This window comes from Trachemys scripta, chromosome 13 (genome assembly GCF_013100865.1).
Source record: "Trachemys scripta elegans isolate TJP31775 chromosome 13, CAS_Tse_1.0, whole genome shotgun sequence".
Taxonomy (NCBI): domain Eukaryota; kingdom Metazoa; phylum Chordata; order Testudines; family Emydidae; genus Trachemys; species Trachemys scripta.
This window is the reverse complement of record NC_048310.1, coordinates 35,308,608-35,321,626: the sequence shown is the minus strand read 5'-3', so window position 1 is coordinate 35,321,626 and position 13,019 is coordinate 35,308,608. Positions and strand designations below refer to the sequence as shown.

General features: G+C 43.3%; 1 protein-coding gene across 2 annotated transcripts in view; it reads left to right on the top strand.

Moving 5' to 3' along the window:
• The first annotated feature begins 2,447 nt into the window (after window positions 1-2,447).
• MBTPS1 (membrane bound transcription factor peptidase, site 1) overlaps window positions 2,448-13,019 on the top strand; it is a 43,727-nt gene continuing 33,155 nt past the window's right edge. For both annotated transcript variants that reach the window (XM_034788447.1, XM_034788446.1), the window contains exons 1-2: window positions 2,448-2,565; window positions 12,207-12,690. In XM_034788447.1, coding sequence (XP_034644338.1) covers window positions 12,504-12,690 — 187 coding nt within the window. In that variant the 5' untranslated portion in view covers window positions 2,448-2,565; window positions 12,207-12,503. The remainder of the gene's footprint in view (window positions 2,566-12,206; window positions 12,691-13,019) is intronic.

The following is a 13,019-nucleotide window of genomic DNA, read 5'->3' as shown; positions in this document are numbered from 1 at the left end:
AGAGGTGTATATGTAAAAATGTATTAAATCGGAACTTTAACTTATGGTACTGATTTTTATAAAAGTGAAATGGCATATGCAGCTAAAACCTACAAACTTTTGAAAAGTAATTGAAATCAAGTTAAATACCACAAATATTAATTACTAAAAAAGGAATGTGATATAAATATCATGTGAATGTAACATCAAATAAAGGTTCCTTAGAAATTAAACAGCCAAGTCGGAGCACTTAAAAACAAAAAATTAGATATAAGTGAGAGAAACAGTAGGTTAAGGATGGACTAGGCTGCCCACGTTTAAGACCAATTCAGTTGTGATCATTTGTGACATTAGTTTGGTGGTCTCAAGTACCTGTTGTCTGTATTGCAAAATAATGCACACCTTGCACTGGGATAGCACTGCAAAGAACCTTGCACCGTGTCTTTCTAAGGCGATTTCCTGCTTTAGCTAGTGTCGTCAATTTCTGACCTTCATTAGAATTTAAATAATCACTAAATTATTTAAAGGGGGGGAGGGGAATCCACCTGTACAAGTGATAAAATGAAGTGAAAGCTTTCTGGTTAACTACACTGTATATAGTGCATCTTTGTACAGCTTTCCAAGACACACAACGTATATGGAACTATCTGTGTTCATTGGCTATAATAATATACGTTGTGATAAAACTATGGTTGTAGCTGAAAAAGTGACTAAAACTCAACATTTGTGAGTAATTCCAGATCAAATGTGCTCAATTGATTGAAGAAAATACTTTTCTTCTTAACTACAAGCAGTTGAGACTCATGGAGGAGCTGAAAGTTGTTTCCCTTCCCCCAGCTTGTGCATCATTGCTAGCTTAAAAATAATTAGCTGATTGTGTGAACCATAGTAGAATCTAGCTTGCTCTCTTAAAGTGTATTGGAGCTGCAGGACTAACAATTAAAATATTTGTGACACACTGTGCTATGACTAAGGGTCTAAACTGCACTATACACCACAAACGTTTATTTATATTAGTTCCCAACTGTGCCATCAGTGTTAGCATCAGTAGAGGGGCTAATTATCTGAGCCCCACCCCCTGAGTCCAGCTGCGGGGAGCTGCAGCGGACCCTCCCCCTGTCCTGGGCATGGGACCCAAACAGCTCCCCACCCAGGGCAGGTGGAGGGACCCAGGCTCCCCCCAGCTGCCAGCACAACTCTCCCCGACCCAGGTCTGGCTGGGGAGTGGGGCAGCTGGGAGCTGCAGCCCAGTCAAGGTAAGAGCTGGGCAGGAAGCTGTGGGGAGCCATCGCAGACCCTCCACCTGCCCTGGGTATGGGGCCTGAGCCGCCCCTGGCCCTGCCTCCCAGGCCCTCTGCCCAGGGCAAGTGGAGGATCTGCACCCCAGTTCCTCTCAGCTGCCTGCCCGCTCTTACCATCAAAGCCATGCATGGATACAAAATTTGTATCTGCATCCATGCTGGTATCCGCAGAAATGGTCCCACGGATATCCGCAGATCTAAAGTGGATACCCGTGTATTTGCAAGGCTCTATTCATTTGCAGAAGTGGTCCTTCCAGCTCAGAGTTAAACTATAGTGGCAGCAGAAACGCTTGCAGCATTGTTTATCATATGCATTAGCAGAAGCCTTCACTCTCCCCGAGTCAGAAGAGAACAAAGCTGGTCTTATTTAGCATGGCCCAATCGACCCTGCCAGTTAAAGGTAAGATAGAAAATGTAGTACAGCTGTCTCTCCTGGAAGACTAAATTTATTTGACAGGTTTCAGAGTAGCAGCCGTGTTAGTCTGTATCCACAAAAAGAACAGGAGTACTTGTGGCACCTTAGAGACTAACATTTATTTGAGCATAAGCTTTCGTGGGCTAACTTCAGTCATGCCATGCCATGTAGGGCCTGCTTCTTGAACGTTAGGGAACGAATACAAGTGCATTTCCTCAAGAGAAGAGACTGACTTTAACATTCAATGCTGTGACAGGATCTCCCTAGTCTACTTGAGGAATTCACTCTTCTTTTTTCACACGGTCTCTGGGCGTGTGCTCAGGTGATCTCGTCCCTTGGAGACATGGTGAACAGTAACTGACGGGGGTCCTACCCAACCCCAGCCACAGTGGCCCCTCCAGCGCGGCGCTGGGTAGCCCCCCCCCCCAGGCGTTACACCCCACAAATCACCCCCAGCCCCTCCACAGCATGGCACTACTGAGGGGCTCAAACCCCCCGCGGCAGCGTGAGCGTGGAGAACACGCGAGTTCCCGGGAGGACACGTTCGCGGCTGCCGGAGGCGCGCCCCAGGCTGCTGTAGGTACGCCGCGCTTTCCAGCCGGGGCATGCGGCAGCACCCCCACGTGACCCACAGCGACCCTGAAAGACCTGTATCCCGCACCAACCTCGCGAGACTTCTGACGCACATGCGCGCCTATCGCTCTGTGACCGGCTCCGGAGTCTTGCGCATGCGCCCCTCCTCCCCCGATGTTGAGCGTCAGGTCATGTTCCCGACGCTGTTGGCCGCCGTCTTCTCGCGAGACGTTGTTGGTAAACACCGCTCAAAATGGCGTGTGGAGGCCCCGGGCACGGTGCTTCGGCGGCGATACGGTTAGAGGCGGCGAGGGGTGGTGACTGAGGGCGGGTGTTGCTGTGGAGGCGGGAGCTTTGGCCCGTCTCGAGAGGCGGCGCTTCACCGGGGGGGAGGAGTGATGGAGCTGAATGTGGGGCGGCCGTGTGGGGGGCCAGGAGAGAGCTCTGGAGCTGCTGTGTGCAGCCCTAGCCACAGCGGGGCCCTAAGGGGTGCGGGAACCATAGGGGGCATAGATGGGGACAAGGGGTCTCACATTCATGAGGTGTCAAGTATCAGTAGCCGTGGTCGTCTGCATCGATAAAAAGCGACCGAGTCCTGTGGCACCGTATAGACTAACAGTCGTATTGGAGCATGAGCTTTCGGGGGTGAATACCCACTTCGTCAGATGTGTGTAGGGGAAATTTCCAGAGGCAGGTATAAATATGCAGGCAAGGATCAGAAATCTGGACATTTCCACTACATGCATCCAACGAAGTGGGTAGTCACCCCTGAAAGCTTATGCTCCAGTACGTCTGTTAATCTATAACGTGCCCCAGGACTCTTTGTCGCTTATTAATGAGGTGAGGGACCTGTATCGCAGCCCTAGTGGGGTGAAGAAGCTGCATAACTACTTGGTGGAGGCACGTAGGGTTGTTTTGGGGAGGGGCATACAGTTCTCAATGAGCCTGTAGTTAGTTAGTTTCCATTTTCCCAGCTCCTTATTCAAAGGCCCAAACAATTTAAAAATATATCAGGGTAAGGTTAATTTTTTAAAAATGTCATCACATTAACATTGTGGGAATCAGGAATTAGCTATCTAACAATTGAATGTACATGACAAAATGCTTCTTGGGACACCTCAAGTGACATGTCCCCCTGTGGCCAACAATGTCAGACTGTTGTGAAGGAGCTGGGGCATGCCACCCCCATCCCAAAGCTTTGTTCCTGTGCAGTATGCTGCCAAGTCACTCCTTCACCCCAATTTTACAGTTAAGTGGTGTTTGAATAAGGAGCTGGGTTTTGACTGTATGTGACAAAACAAATATTGGGTCACCTGAAGTGACCCATCCTGGTGACCATCAGATGGTTCTCAAGGAGCTGGGATATGTTCTATCCATAACAAAAGCTTCTTTTCTGAGGTAAACTCTCCCAAATATTGTACATCTTCCACTAAAGTATTTAACTAGTTTGTTGCAAATTCATCTGTAATGTTCTCACAGAAATTATATGGACAACTAGATGTTAGAAAGTCTGTGATTACACACAAAGGTTCCTAATCAAACTGAACAGGAAAATGGCTACATTTATCAAAATTTAAATGTGTAAGACGTTTGTTATGACTTTGCCCCAACATTTGTTATGATGAAGGCTATGTTTTAGTCATAGGTATTTTTAGTAAAAGTCGTGGACAGGTCACAGGCGATAAATAAAAATTCACAGCCTGTGACCTGTAACTAAAACTTGAGCTGGGGGGCCATGGGTGCTCTGGGGACACTGTGAGTACTTGAGGTGGCCCTGGATCCCCGCTGGTGCTGGAGGTGGGGAAGGGTTGGCAGGCTCCCTGCCTGACTTTGTGCAGCTCCCTGGAAGCGGCCGGCATGTCCCTGCAGCTATTAGGGGGAGGGAAGGCTAAGAGGGCTCCGTGTGCTGCCCCCGCCATGAGTGCTGGCTCCACAGCTCCCGTTAGCCAGGAGCCACAGCCAATGGGAGTTGCGGGGGTTGTGCCCTCCGCCTAAGAGCTTCAGAAACATGCCGGCCACTTCTGGGGAGCTCCCCCCTCCCCCGAGGTAAGCGCCGCCCTGCACCCCAACCCGCTGCCTGAGCCCCCTCCCACACCCAAACTACTGCTGCCGGCCCAGGGGCTGCCCAGCTCGGGCATCCCTTGAGCCAGCCGCACCGGCTGCTGCAAAAGTCACGGAATCTATGGCCTCCGTGATAGACACGCAGTCTTAGGCTAGGTCTATACTACCCGCCTGAATCGGTGGGTAGAAATCGATCTCTCGGGAATCGAATTATCGTGTCTCGTCGGGACGTGACAGTCGATCCCCAAATCGATGCTTTTACTCCACCAGCGGAGGTGGGAGTAAGCGCCGTCGACGGGGAGCCGCGGAGGTCGATTTTTGCCGCCGTCTTCACAGCGGTTTAAGTCGGCTCCGATACATCGAATTCAGCTACGCTATTCGCGTAGCTGAAATTGCGTATCTTAAATCGACACCCCCCACCCCCACCCCCCGTAGTGAAGACCTGCCCTCAGTTATGACTGAGGAAGTGGAGATATTCCAGCCACAAATGAAGAGTTCTCCCATTTCTAAAAAAAATCAAAGTGTACCAAGCCACACTGCAAGTCTCAAAGCAACACTAAAGCCACTCACTAATTCAACTAATTGTAGTGCATTACAATAGGGTAATATCCCTTTAAGTGAATTGCAATTCCTCTAGAGGTGCTCACTGCATTCTGCAAGCCATCAGAAACCAATCAGAAGTGCAGCATGCATTCAGCTATTTTTTCGTATGTTTGTATATAGTTAATAAGCATGGTTATTTGGGGGTCAAATGTGCCTATGCTCTTTCTTCATATTATTTTTGTTGTATATATCGCAAGACATCCCAGTACACACAAACAAATTGCTTCACACGGCCCCCTTTGCCTAACTCTAGAGGGGAATGAAAAGCAGAAGGCAATACTACCTCTCTTGTTTGTTTCATTACCTCTTTTAGCACAAGTATAAGAGAGTAAATTGACAGATGTGACTTGATAATTTGGGGGTTCCATTTCTGTAATTTCAAAGCAAACTGCATACTTATCAGTGGTTTCCTCCCCTGCATCAGGGTCGTCCGTGCTCGACTGTCAGGACTGGCTAGACTGCAGTGGAATCAAAACATGTCCTGGCTTGCTGCCCAGCTGGATCACCCGGTCACCTGACCCCTATACTCCTCTACCTCTTCCTCGTCCAGCTCCTCTTCACTGTTCATGGTGGGGACCTGTGACTCAGGCTTCTCCAAAATATCCATGGGGCTTTTGGAGGTGCTGGTGGGATCTCCGTAGAGGATGGCATGCAGCTCTTTGTAAAAGTGGCATGTCTGTGGCTCCACACCAGATCGATTGTTGACCTCCCTTGGCTTTCACACAGCACTGCTGGTGGTCCCTCTTGTAGCCCTTCCCCTCCATGCCCCAAGCAATCTGCTCATAGATGTCAAGCGTTTTTATGGCTGGATCAGAGCTGTGCCTACATAGCCTCTTCTCTCTCTCCCCCCGCCCCCATACAGGAGATCCAACACCTCCTGTGTTACAGTCAGGGGGTGGGGAGGGAAGGCATTATGGGATAGCCCTGTAGGCCAGTAACAGTCGATTGTAAGTAACACAATGTCTATACTGACACTGTGTCGACCTTGCTACATTGACCATGACTCTACGCCACTTGGAGAGGTGGTGTTATAAAGTCAGTGTAGTGGGGCAGTTACATCAGCAGGAGCGAAATTTAAGTGTAGATAACATCCACAGCTAGGTCAACATAAGCTGTGTTGCATCGACCTAACTGTGTAGCATAGACCAGGCCAAAGTAACATTATCAGTGAATTAGAGTACATAAAATAAGCTTCTGTAACATGTACTATTTAGTCAGTTTAAATGCACCACAAATAGCAAAATGGTGTAGTATACGACAAAGTTTTAAAATTTTGGTATTTGAAGTTATGCTTCAAACCCACATTTATGCATGACAGTGAAAGTGGCCTGATTTTCAAAAGTGCTGGCTGTACGCAGCTTCCACTGACTTAAATAAGATTTGTGTATTCGACAAGTTGCAGACTTTTAAATTTTGACCAAAATGTTCAAATGTTTTGTGAAAAGACTTATTTTTCAGTTTATAAAGTTTGTATTTATTTTTATAACATTTTCAAACTCATTATGGAGGAGCAACAGTAGTCAGATTATTAAATGCACAGTTGTTTTAGGACAACACTGCATTTTACATAGCGCCTTCTAACTACAGCGGACCAGAAAATGGATTTTTCTTCGCACAAAAAGAATTTGAAGGTTTCAGAATTTGTTTTCATTCTGCATCTGGACAAAACCGAGATCTTTCCAAATATTTTGCAGAAAAATACAGAGAAAAAGAGAAACACAAGCAAAGCCAATAATTTGGAGGTTAGGGCGCTAAGGATGTGGGAGACCTAGATTCAAGTCTCTGCTCTGCTTGATTTTTTAGTGGGGACATAGACCTGGGTGAGCACAGAGTGAGTCTGTCTCTCTGTTTGGCCAATGGAATATAAATATTTATACAAAGCAGAACCGCTTCACAGGGGAGAGTCTGACTCTGAATTAGGGACTTGAACCTGGGTCTCCTGCACCCCAGGCAAGTTCCCAAACCAGCCGTCTGTAGAGTCAGCATCTTTGTCTTTCTTAATCTCTCCTGTTGAAGCTGTTCCACCTGCATAATTCTATTCATTAGGCCAAAGAGAGAGAGACTGAAATCTTCACAATGACTTTTTTGGGACTCCGCCCTTTCACACATTAGTTTGTTTTCACAAATTTGCATTTTCCAAAAGAAAAAGAAAGCCCAGCAAGCTTTATTCATAACCCCAACGTACTGTTGATATTAAACCATTATTACATGCTTTATTGGGTGTTTTATATATAATTACCAAGGATTTTTAAAAATATAATTAATGGTCTTAATACAGTATAAGCCATAGGGCAAATTTAATATAATTAATAATATGACACATAAAAAATGAAGAAATACTACAGTATTTACAATATTAAGTACATTTCACAAAAACTTGTTGTCTGGCCCCCGCTCAAAAAAGAAAAAAAAAATTACACCAACACACTTAAAAAAAAAATCTAGCACTTCTGTGTGTGCAATTTGAAGAATCCAAAATCTGCCCACGTGCACAAAGACTAACAGGGTTGTATGTAAAAATTCTAGAACTTGCATGCAGCCACATGCTAACCCAGAAAATGCATGTGCATAGGTTGGAGTATATGCAGGTTTTTGCTCAAATAAAAGGTCATCTTTCAGTGATCAATTTCAAATGCATACAAATGAAAGTCTGACTTTAAAAAATTACCTACAAATTACCATCATTGGTGCTTGGTAGAGGGACATCATATAGTGTAAGAATATATACCTATCATACACTAAGTAGCATTATTTCATTTTCTTTTTTGGGGAAATTTTAACTATTACATGTAGAACACTGCGTTGTGGTAAAGAAATAGGAGAGTTGGGAAGTCACCATATCTCCTTCCTTTCCATACCAATCCCACACACTCCTTCCTGTAAATTTCTGAAACTGAGTAAACCATCATTATTTCCCTGCAGTCCAGTTGTTGTTAAATGTCTCACTCATTGTAAATAGCCTTTGCAGCACTTCATATCTATTTTGAAATAGTTCAACCTCAGTTTTTACTGCCTGATATTTTTTTATTTTTATATTAATGATGTACAGTAGATTATCCCTTGGGCGTGTGTTGGTGAATATCACCTTGCCTTTCTTCAGTTTGACCACACACTCTATTGAGGACAGGACAACCAATGTTTTGGTTTATGCACCTGCCCTTGAGGAGCCTTAAAATATTTGTTTCAGTTCTTGGGTGTTGAATGTGGACATTTATTTCAGGTCTCAACTTGAGTGAGATGCTTTGGAATATCTAAATCAGCAACAACGTCAGCTACTTTCTTCTTAGACTTCTACTTCCTGTTACAGTTATGCAAGATGCCTATAGCAGTTGCACATGGTTTACCTTTAATTGTCTCTTTCATAATTTCCACAAACTCTGAAGCTCTTCAAGGAGTTTGTCATTCAGATCTTGTTTTTTCACTATTCTGAACCAGTTTTCAACAGTGGTGTTACTGTCCTTTGTTAGGTTTTAGAGTAGCAGCCATATTAGTCTGTATCTGTAAAAAGAACAGGAGTACTTGTGGCACCTTAGAGACTAACAAATCTATTTGAGCATACAATGGAACATATAAAAAGAGTGTGTGTGTGTATATATATATATATATACACACACACACACACACACACACACATACAGAGAAGATGCCATACCAGCTCTAAGAGGCTAATTAATTAAGATGACCTATAATCAGCAGGAAGAAAACTTTTGTGGTGATAATCAAGATGGTCAATTACAGACAGTTGACAAGAGGTGTAAGGATAGTTATCATAAGGAAATAGATTCAGGTAGTGTAATGACTCAGCCATTCCCAGTCTCTACTCAGGCCAGAGTTAATGGTATCTAATTTGCAAATCAATTCAAGCTCAGCAGTTTCTCTTTGGAGTCTGTTTTTGAAGTCTTTCTGTTGCAAAATTGCCACCTTCAGGTCTGTTACTGAATGGCCAGAGAGGTTGAAGTGTTCTCCTACTGGTTTTTGAGTGTTATGATTCCTGAAGTCAGATTTATGTTCGTTTATTCTTTTGCGTAGACTGTCCGTTTTGGCCAATGTACATGGCAGAAGGGCATTGCTGGCACATGATGGCATATATCACATTGGTAGATGTGCAGGTGAACGAGCCTCGTGGCTGATTTTATTGTGTGTAGCACATTGCCACTCCATAATGGTCATATTGAGACATACTTGAACAGTATTTCCTGCAATTCAACACCCTAATGTATGTCTGGAGGAGAATTTACATTCTCCTGATCATCTTTTTCGAGACTATGTGATGAAATCAGTTTAACAGAAGTTGAATTGTACAAGTTGCTCCCTGTTTACTCTCAATCACTATTTCATGATCAAATACAAGAATGTTTTAAGTGAAGAAAATCTGTTGTTTCTGTACACATTGTGCTACCTCTTTTAGTGCACTGTCTAGTAAAATATCGTGTACTGAAAATCATGCTGCAGAAACATACAAGTAAAACTTCTTGACATCAGTGGAAAATCACTTTAGCTAAATGTCCACATATTATTATTTTTATCATATGCACTATGGCAAATGTATAATATTGTAAAATCAGCTTGCCCTCTTCCAGTACATACTTAAAACAAGCATTGAAATAACTTATAGGAGTCATCTGGCTGATAACCTCTGTAATAGCATGAATTAAAGCCCAACCAAAGTCATAGTTTGCTTTTTGTTCTCTCAACTGATGACCAGTTACTCTGAATATCTATAGAAAGTAAGGCCAGCTAATGTGAAATGTTTGGAGTGCTTTGGTCAGCTGTTAGCATCTCTGCTAACCATAATTAAATGTAGTTAAGGCTACATTTTAGTCACGGGTATTTTTCGCAAAAGTCATGTACAGGTCATGGGCAGTAAACAAAAATGCATGGCCCATGACCCATCCATGACTTGTGCTATACCACTGAGTAAATATTGGAAGTGCCACGGGTCCTTGGGGGGGAGGGGAGAGGGAGGCGGTCTGAGGGATGCCGAGGGGGCGGTCTGGGGAGTGCCATGGGTGTGAGCAGCCCGGAATCCCCGTTGGTGCTGGGGCGGAAGGTTGGCAGGGCTGGCAGGCTCCCTCCCCGGCTTCTCAGATAGCGGCGACATGTCCCTCCCTTAGCTCTTAGCTCCGCGCACTGCTAGCTCTGCAGCTCCCATTGGCCAGCAACAGTGGCCAATGGGAGCTTTGGGGGCGGTGCCTGCAGGTGGAGGCAGTGTGTGGAGCTAGGAGCTGAGGGAGGGACGTATTGCTGTTTCTGGGGAGCCCCCCCAAGATAAGCTCTGCCCCTCCCATGCCCCAACCCCCACTCTGACCCCCGATACCTCCACTCAAACTCTTCCTACTGCTGGGGGGGCAGACAGTGGCCCGAGACTGCCCAGCAAAGGCTGGTGTGACTGGCACAGGGGCTGCCCGAGCTCCTTGGGCAATCCTGGAGCCAGCCGCACCAGCCGCTGCAGAAGTCACGGAATCAAGCTTGCAGCCTTAACCTGTGACATTGAGGTGTAAGTTACATACACCCACTCTCTGAACATCCAATACTAGGTGCAGCTGAGCTTACATGTACATATGCTTTTTGAAAAGTGAAATAGCAATGTACTGCAAATACAAATGGGCTATATTACTTGATATTATTTCAGAGGCATCTTGTTTTGCCTGGGTGTTAATGCAGTCTGGTAAATGTTGCAGTGAGTTCTTCCTTCAAGGTTACCTTCACTTGGGGTGACCAAGACTTATTTTGTCACATATAGGCAGTCAAAACCCAACTTCTTATTTGATTATTTAATTGATAAATAATTAATAATTAATTTTTTTATCACATTAATTTGATGAAATTTCCAAAAAATCTGATATATTTTTAAATAATTTTGTTCTTTGAATGTGGTCATGGGAACCCATGAATAAGGAGATGGTATGGTAAATGAGGAACTGTCTTCAGCCTCTTGGTTCTCATAAGTGCTGAATGGCTGATTTGCAGTAAGGATGGGGTTGGGTCCCCGTCCTCTTGCTTTGTCTGTCATATGCTGCTCCCTGCATTGAGTGCAGCAGATATTTCTAGACTGCATTTTTGGTGAACTGCTATACTATTAAACTACTTCTTTATTGGAAACCTCAGTAGGTTCCTGTTGCCATGTTCTGCTGGATCTGTTAAGATATGATGCATCTGTGCTATTTGTACCAGATGAAGACTTTTATCCTGAGCTGTGGTTCTTACATGGAGCAGGACAAATTGCATTGCCAGCATGGAGTTGTCATAACTTGTCACTTACTATGCTGTATTTTAACTCAACTCAAATAAAAAATTTTGGATGTTGGGTGTCCCAAAATCACTTGCTTCTCACTACCTCTGGTTCGGACAGCAGAGCTGTTCATCCAAGATATCCTGTTGCTTCATCCCTAAATCCAAGTGAAGTATTTAAAATGTCAGTGTAGCATTTAGGATTTTAGCGGTTTTTAAAGCGAGTTTTCTGAATAACAAATTCATATTAATGTATTGTATATTATAGTGCCTAGCTGGCCTAGATTCCGAAGAAAAACATTTTTACAGAGTCCCTGTTACACTGAAATCCCCCCAGTGATACTCTCTACTAAATGGTTGTCATTTGGAATTATATAACACCTTCACTCAGGAAAAACAAGCACATACCTCTAAGTAATAATTCCTTTAGGGGAATTTTGACAGACAAATGCCATAAAAATTTCACTCAAAAGTATAAGCCAAGGTCTGTTCTTGTGTAATAGTGGACAGAATGAAACTGGATTCATCATCACTACATTCCTTTAGCCTCAATTTCTATCAAACATAATGTCTGATGTGAAATTTGCCTGTGCTTTCAACTCAGTATGTGCAAAAGCTTGTTGATAAATATCTTGTTTTATATCTTCATGCTATCCTTTCCATAACACTTCTCAATTTAATACATGTTGTTATACTATCACTACTAGTTGCTACAGTAATACACATAACAATAATATTTGATGATAGTGCCTGTAAGTCTCAGTCAAGATTGGGTCCCATTGTGTTTAGTGTTGTACAAAAATGAATGAGGAGACAATTGTTAATAAGTAAATACAAAACATATCCTATAATGACTTTGTCAGCAGTTTTGAAAACTACAAAAATAAAATAAATTAAAATTAGAAATCAAAGAGAAGCATAATCTAGAATGAAATGGTTTCTCTCCAATAATAATTGCTGAATGTCAGTTATTGTTGTCATATATGTTTTTGTATGTTTGGCAAATCTAATAATTTTTGTTGGTGGGTTTGTTTATTTTACAGGTCGGATTGCAAAAAACTTGCTTAATTCTACTTTGGGCTTACCTTTCCGATCAAAAAATGGAGTACAGGACTCAGCTATCACATTCTGAGTGAGAGAATCCTTTAATCCAAAATGGAGAGAAAACGTAGAAAGAAATAAGCCTGTTTACTAGGCTTAACCTCAAAAAACCATGAAATCTAGATTTTTGCTTTGAGACTATCCAGTTGAACAGCACAGCAAAGGCAACATTTATTGATACAAAATTGAACTAATTTATAAAGAGAAAACGTGTCATTTGAATATATGGAATTTTTGGAATGAAACCATATTCTCTTATGACCATGAAGTTTGCAAACATCTGGTTGATCCTGATTGTAATTTTACTCTGCGGCAAAAAACACCTGGGTACAAGACTAGGAAATTCCTCTCATGAGGCCCACCTATGTCCTGGATGCTCTCGTCTTACTTTGAAAGTGGAATTCTCTTCAACAGTAGTAGAACATGGTAATAAAGAATCCAGTTTTTTAAAATGTGTTTAAAGCTTAGATACATGCTGATGATGATTTATGTATTATTTTATTTGTGTTAACATAGTGCTCAAAGACCCCAATCAGATATGGGGTCCTGTTGTGCGAAGTCCTTTATAGTCATATAGGAAGACCCTGTCCCCTTCCCCTTCAGTTACAGTCTAACTGAAAACAAGATACATAAAAAAAGCATGACAAATAATAAGAGGGTGGGAGTAGAAGACAAGCTAATGGTAAAAATATCATGGGATTATGTAGGCTAACGATGTGCACAATTGGATGGGTTCCAAATTGTTTAGAAAGTCT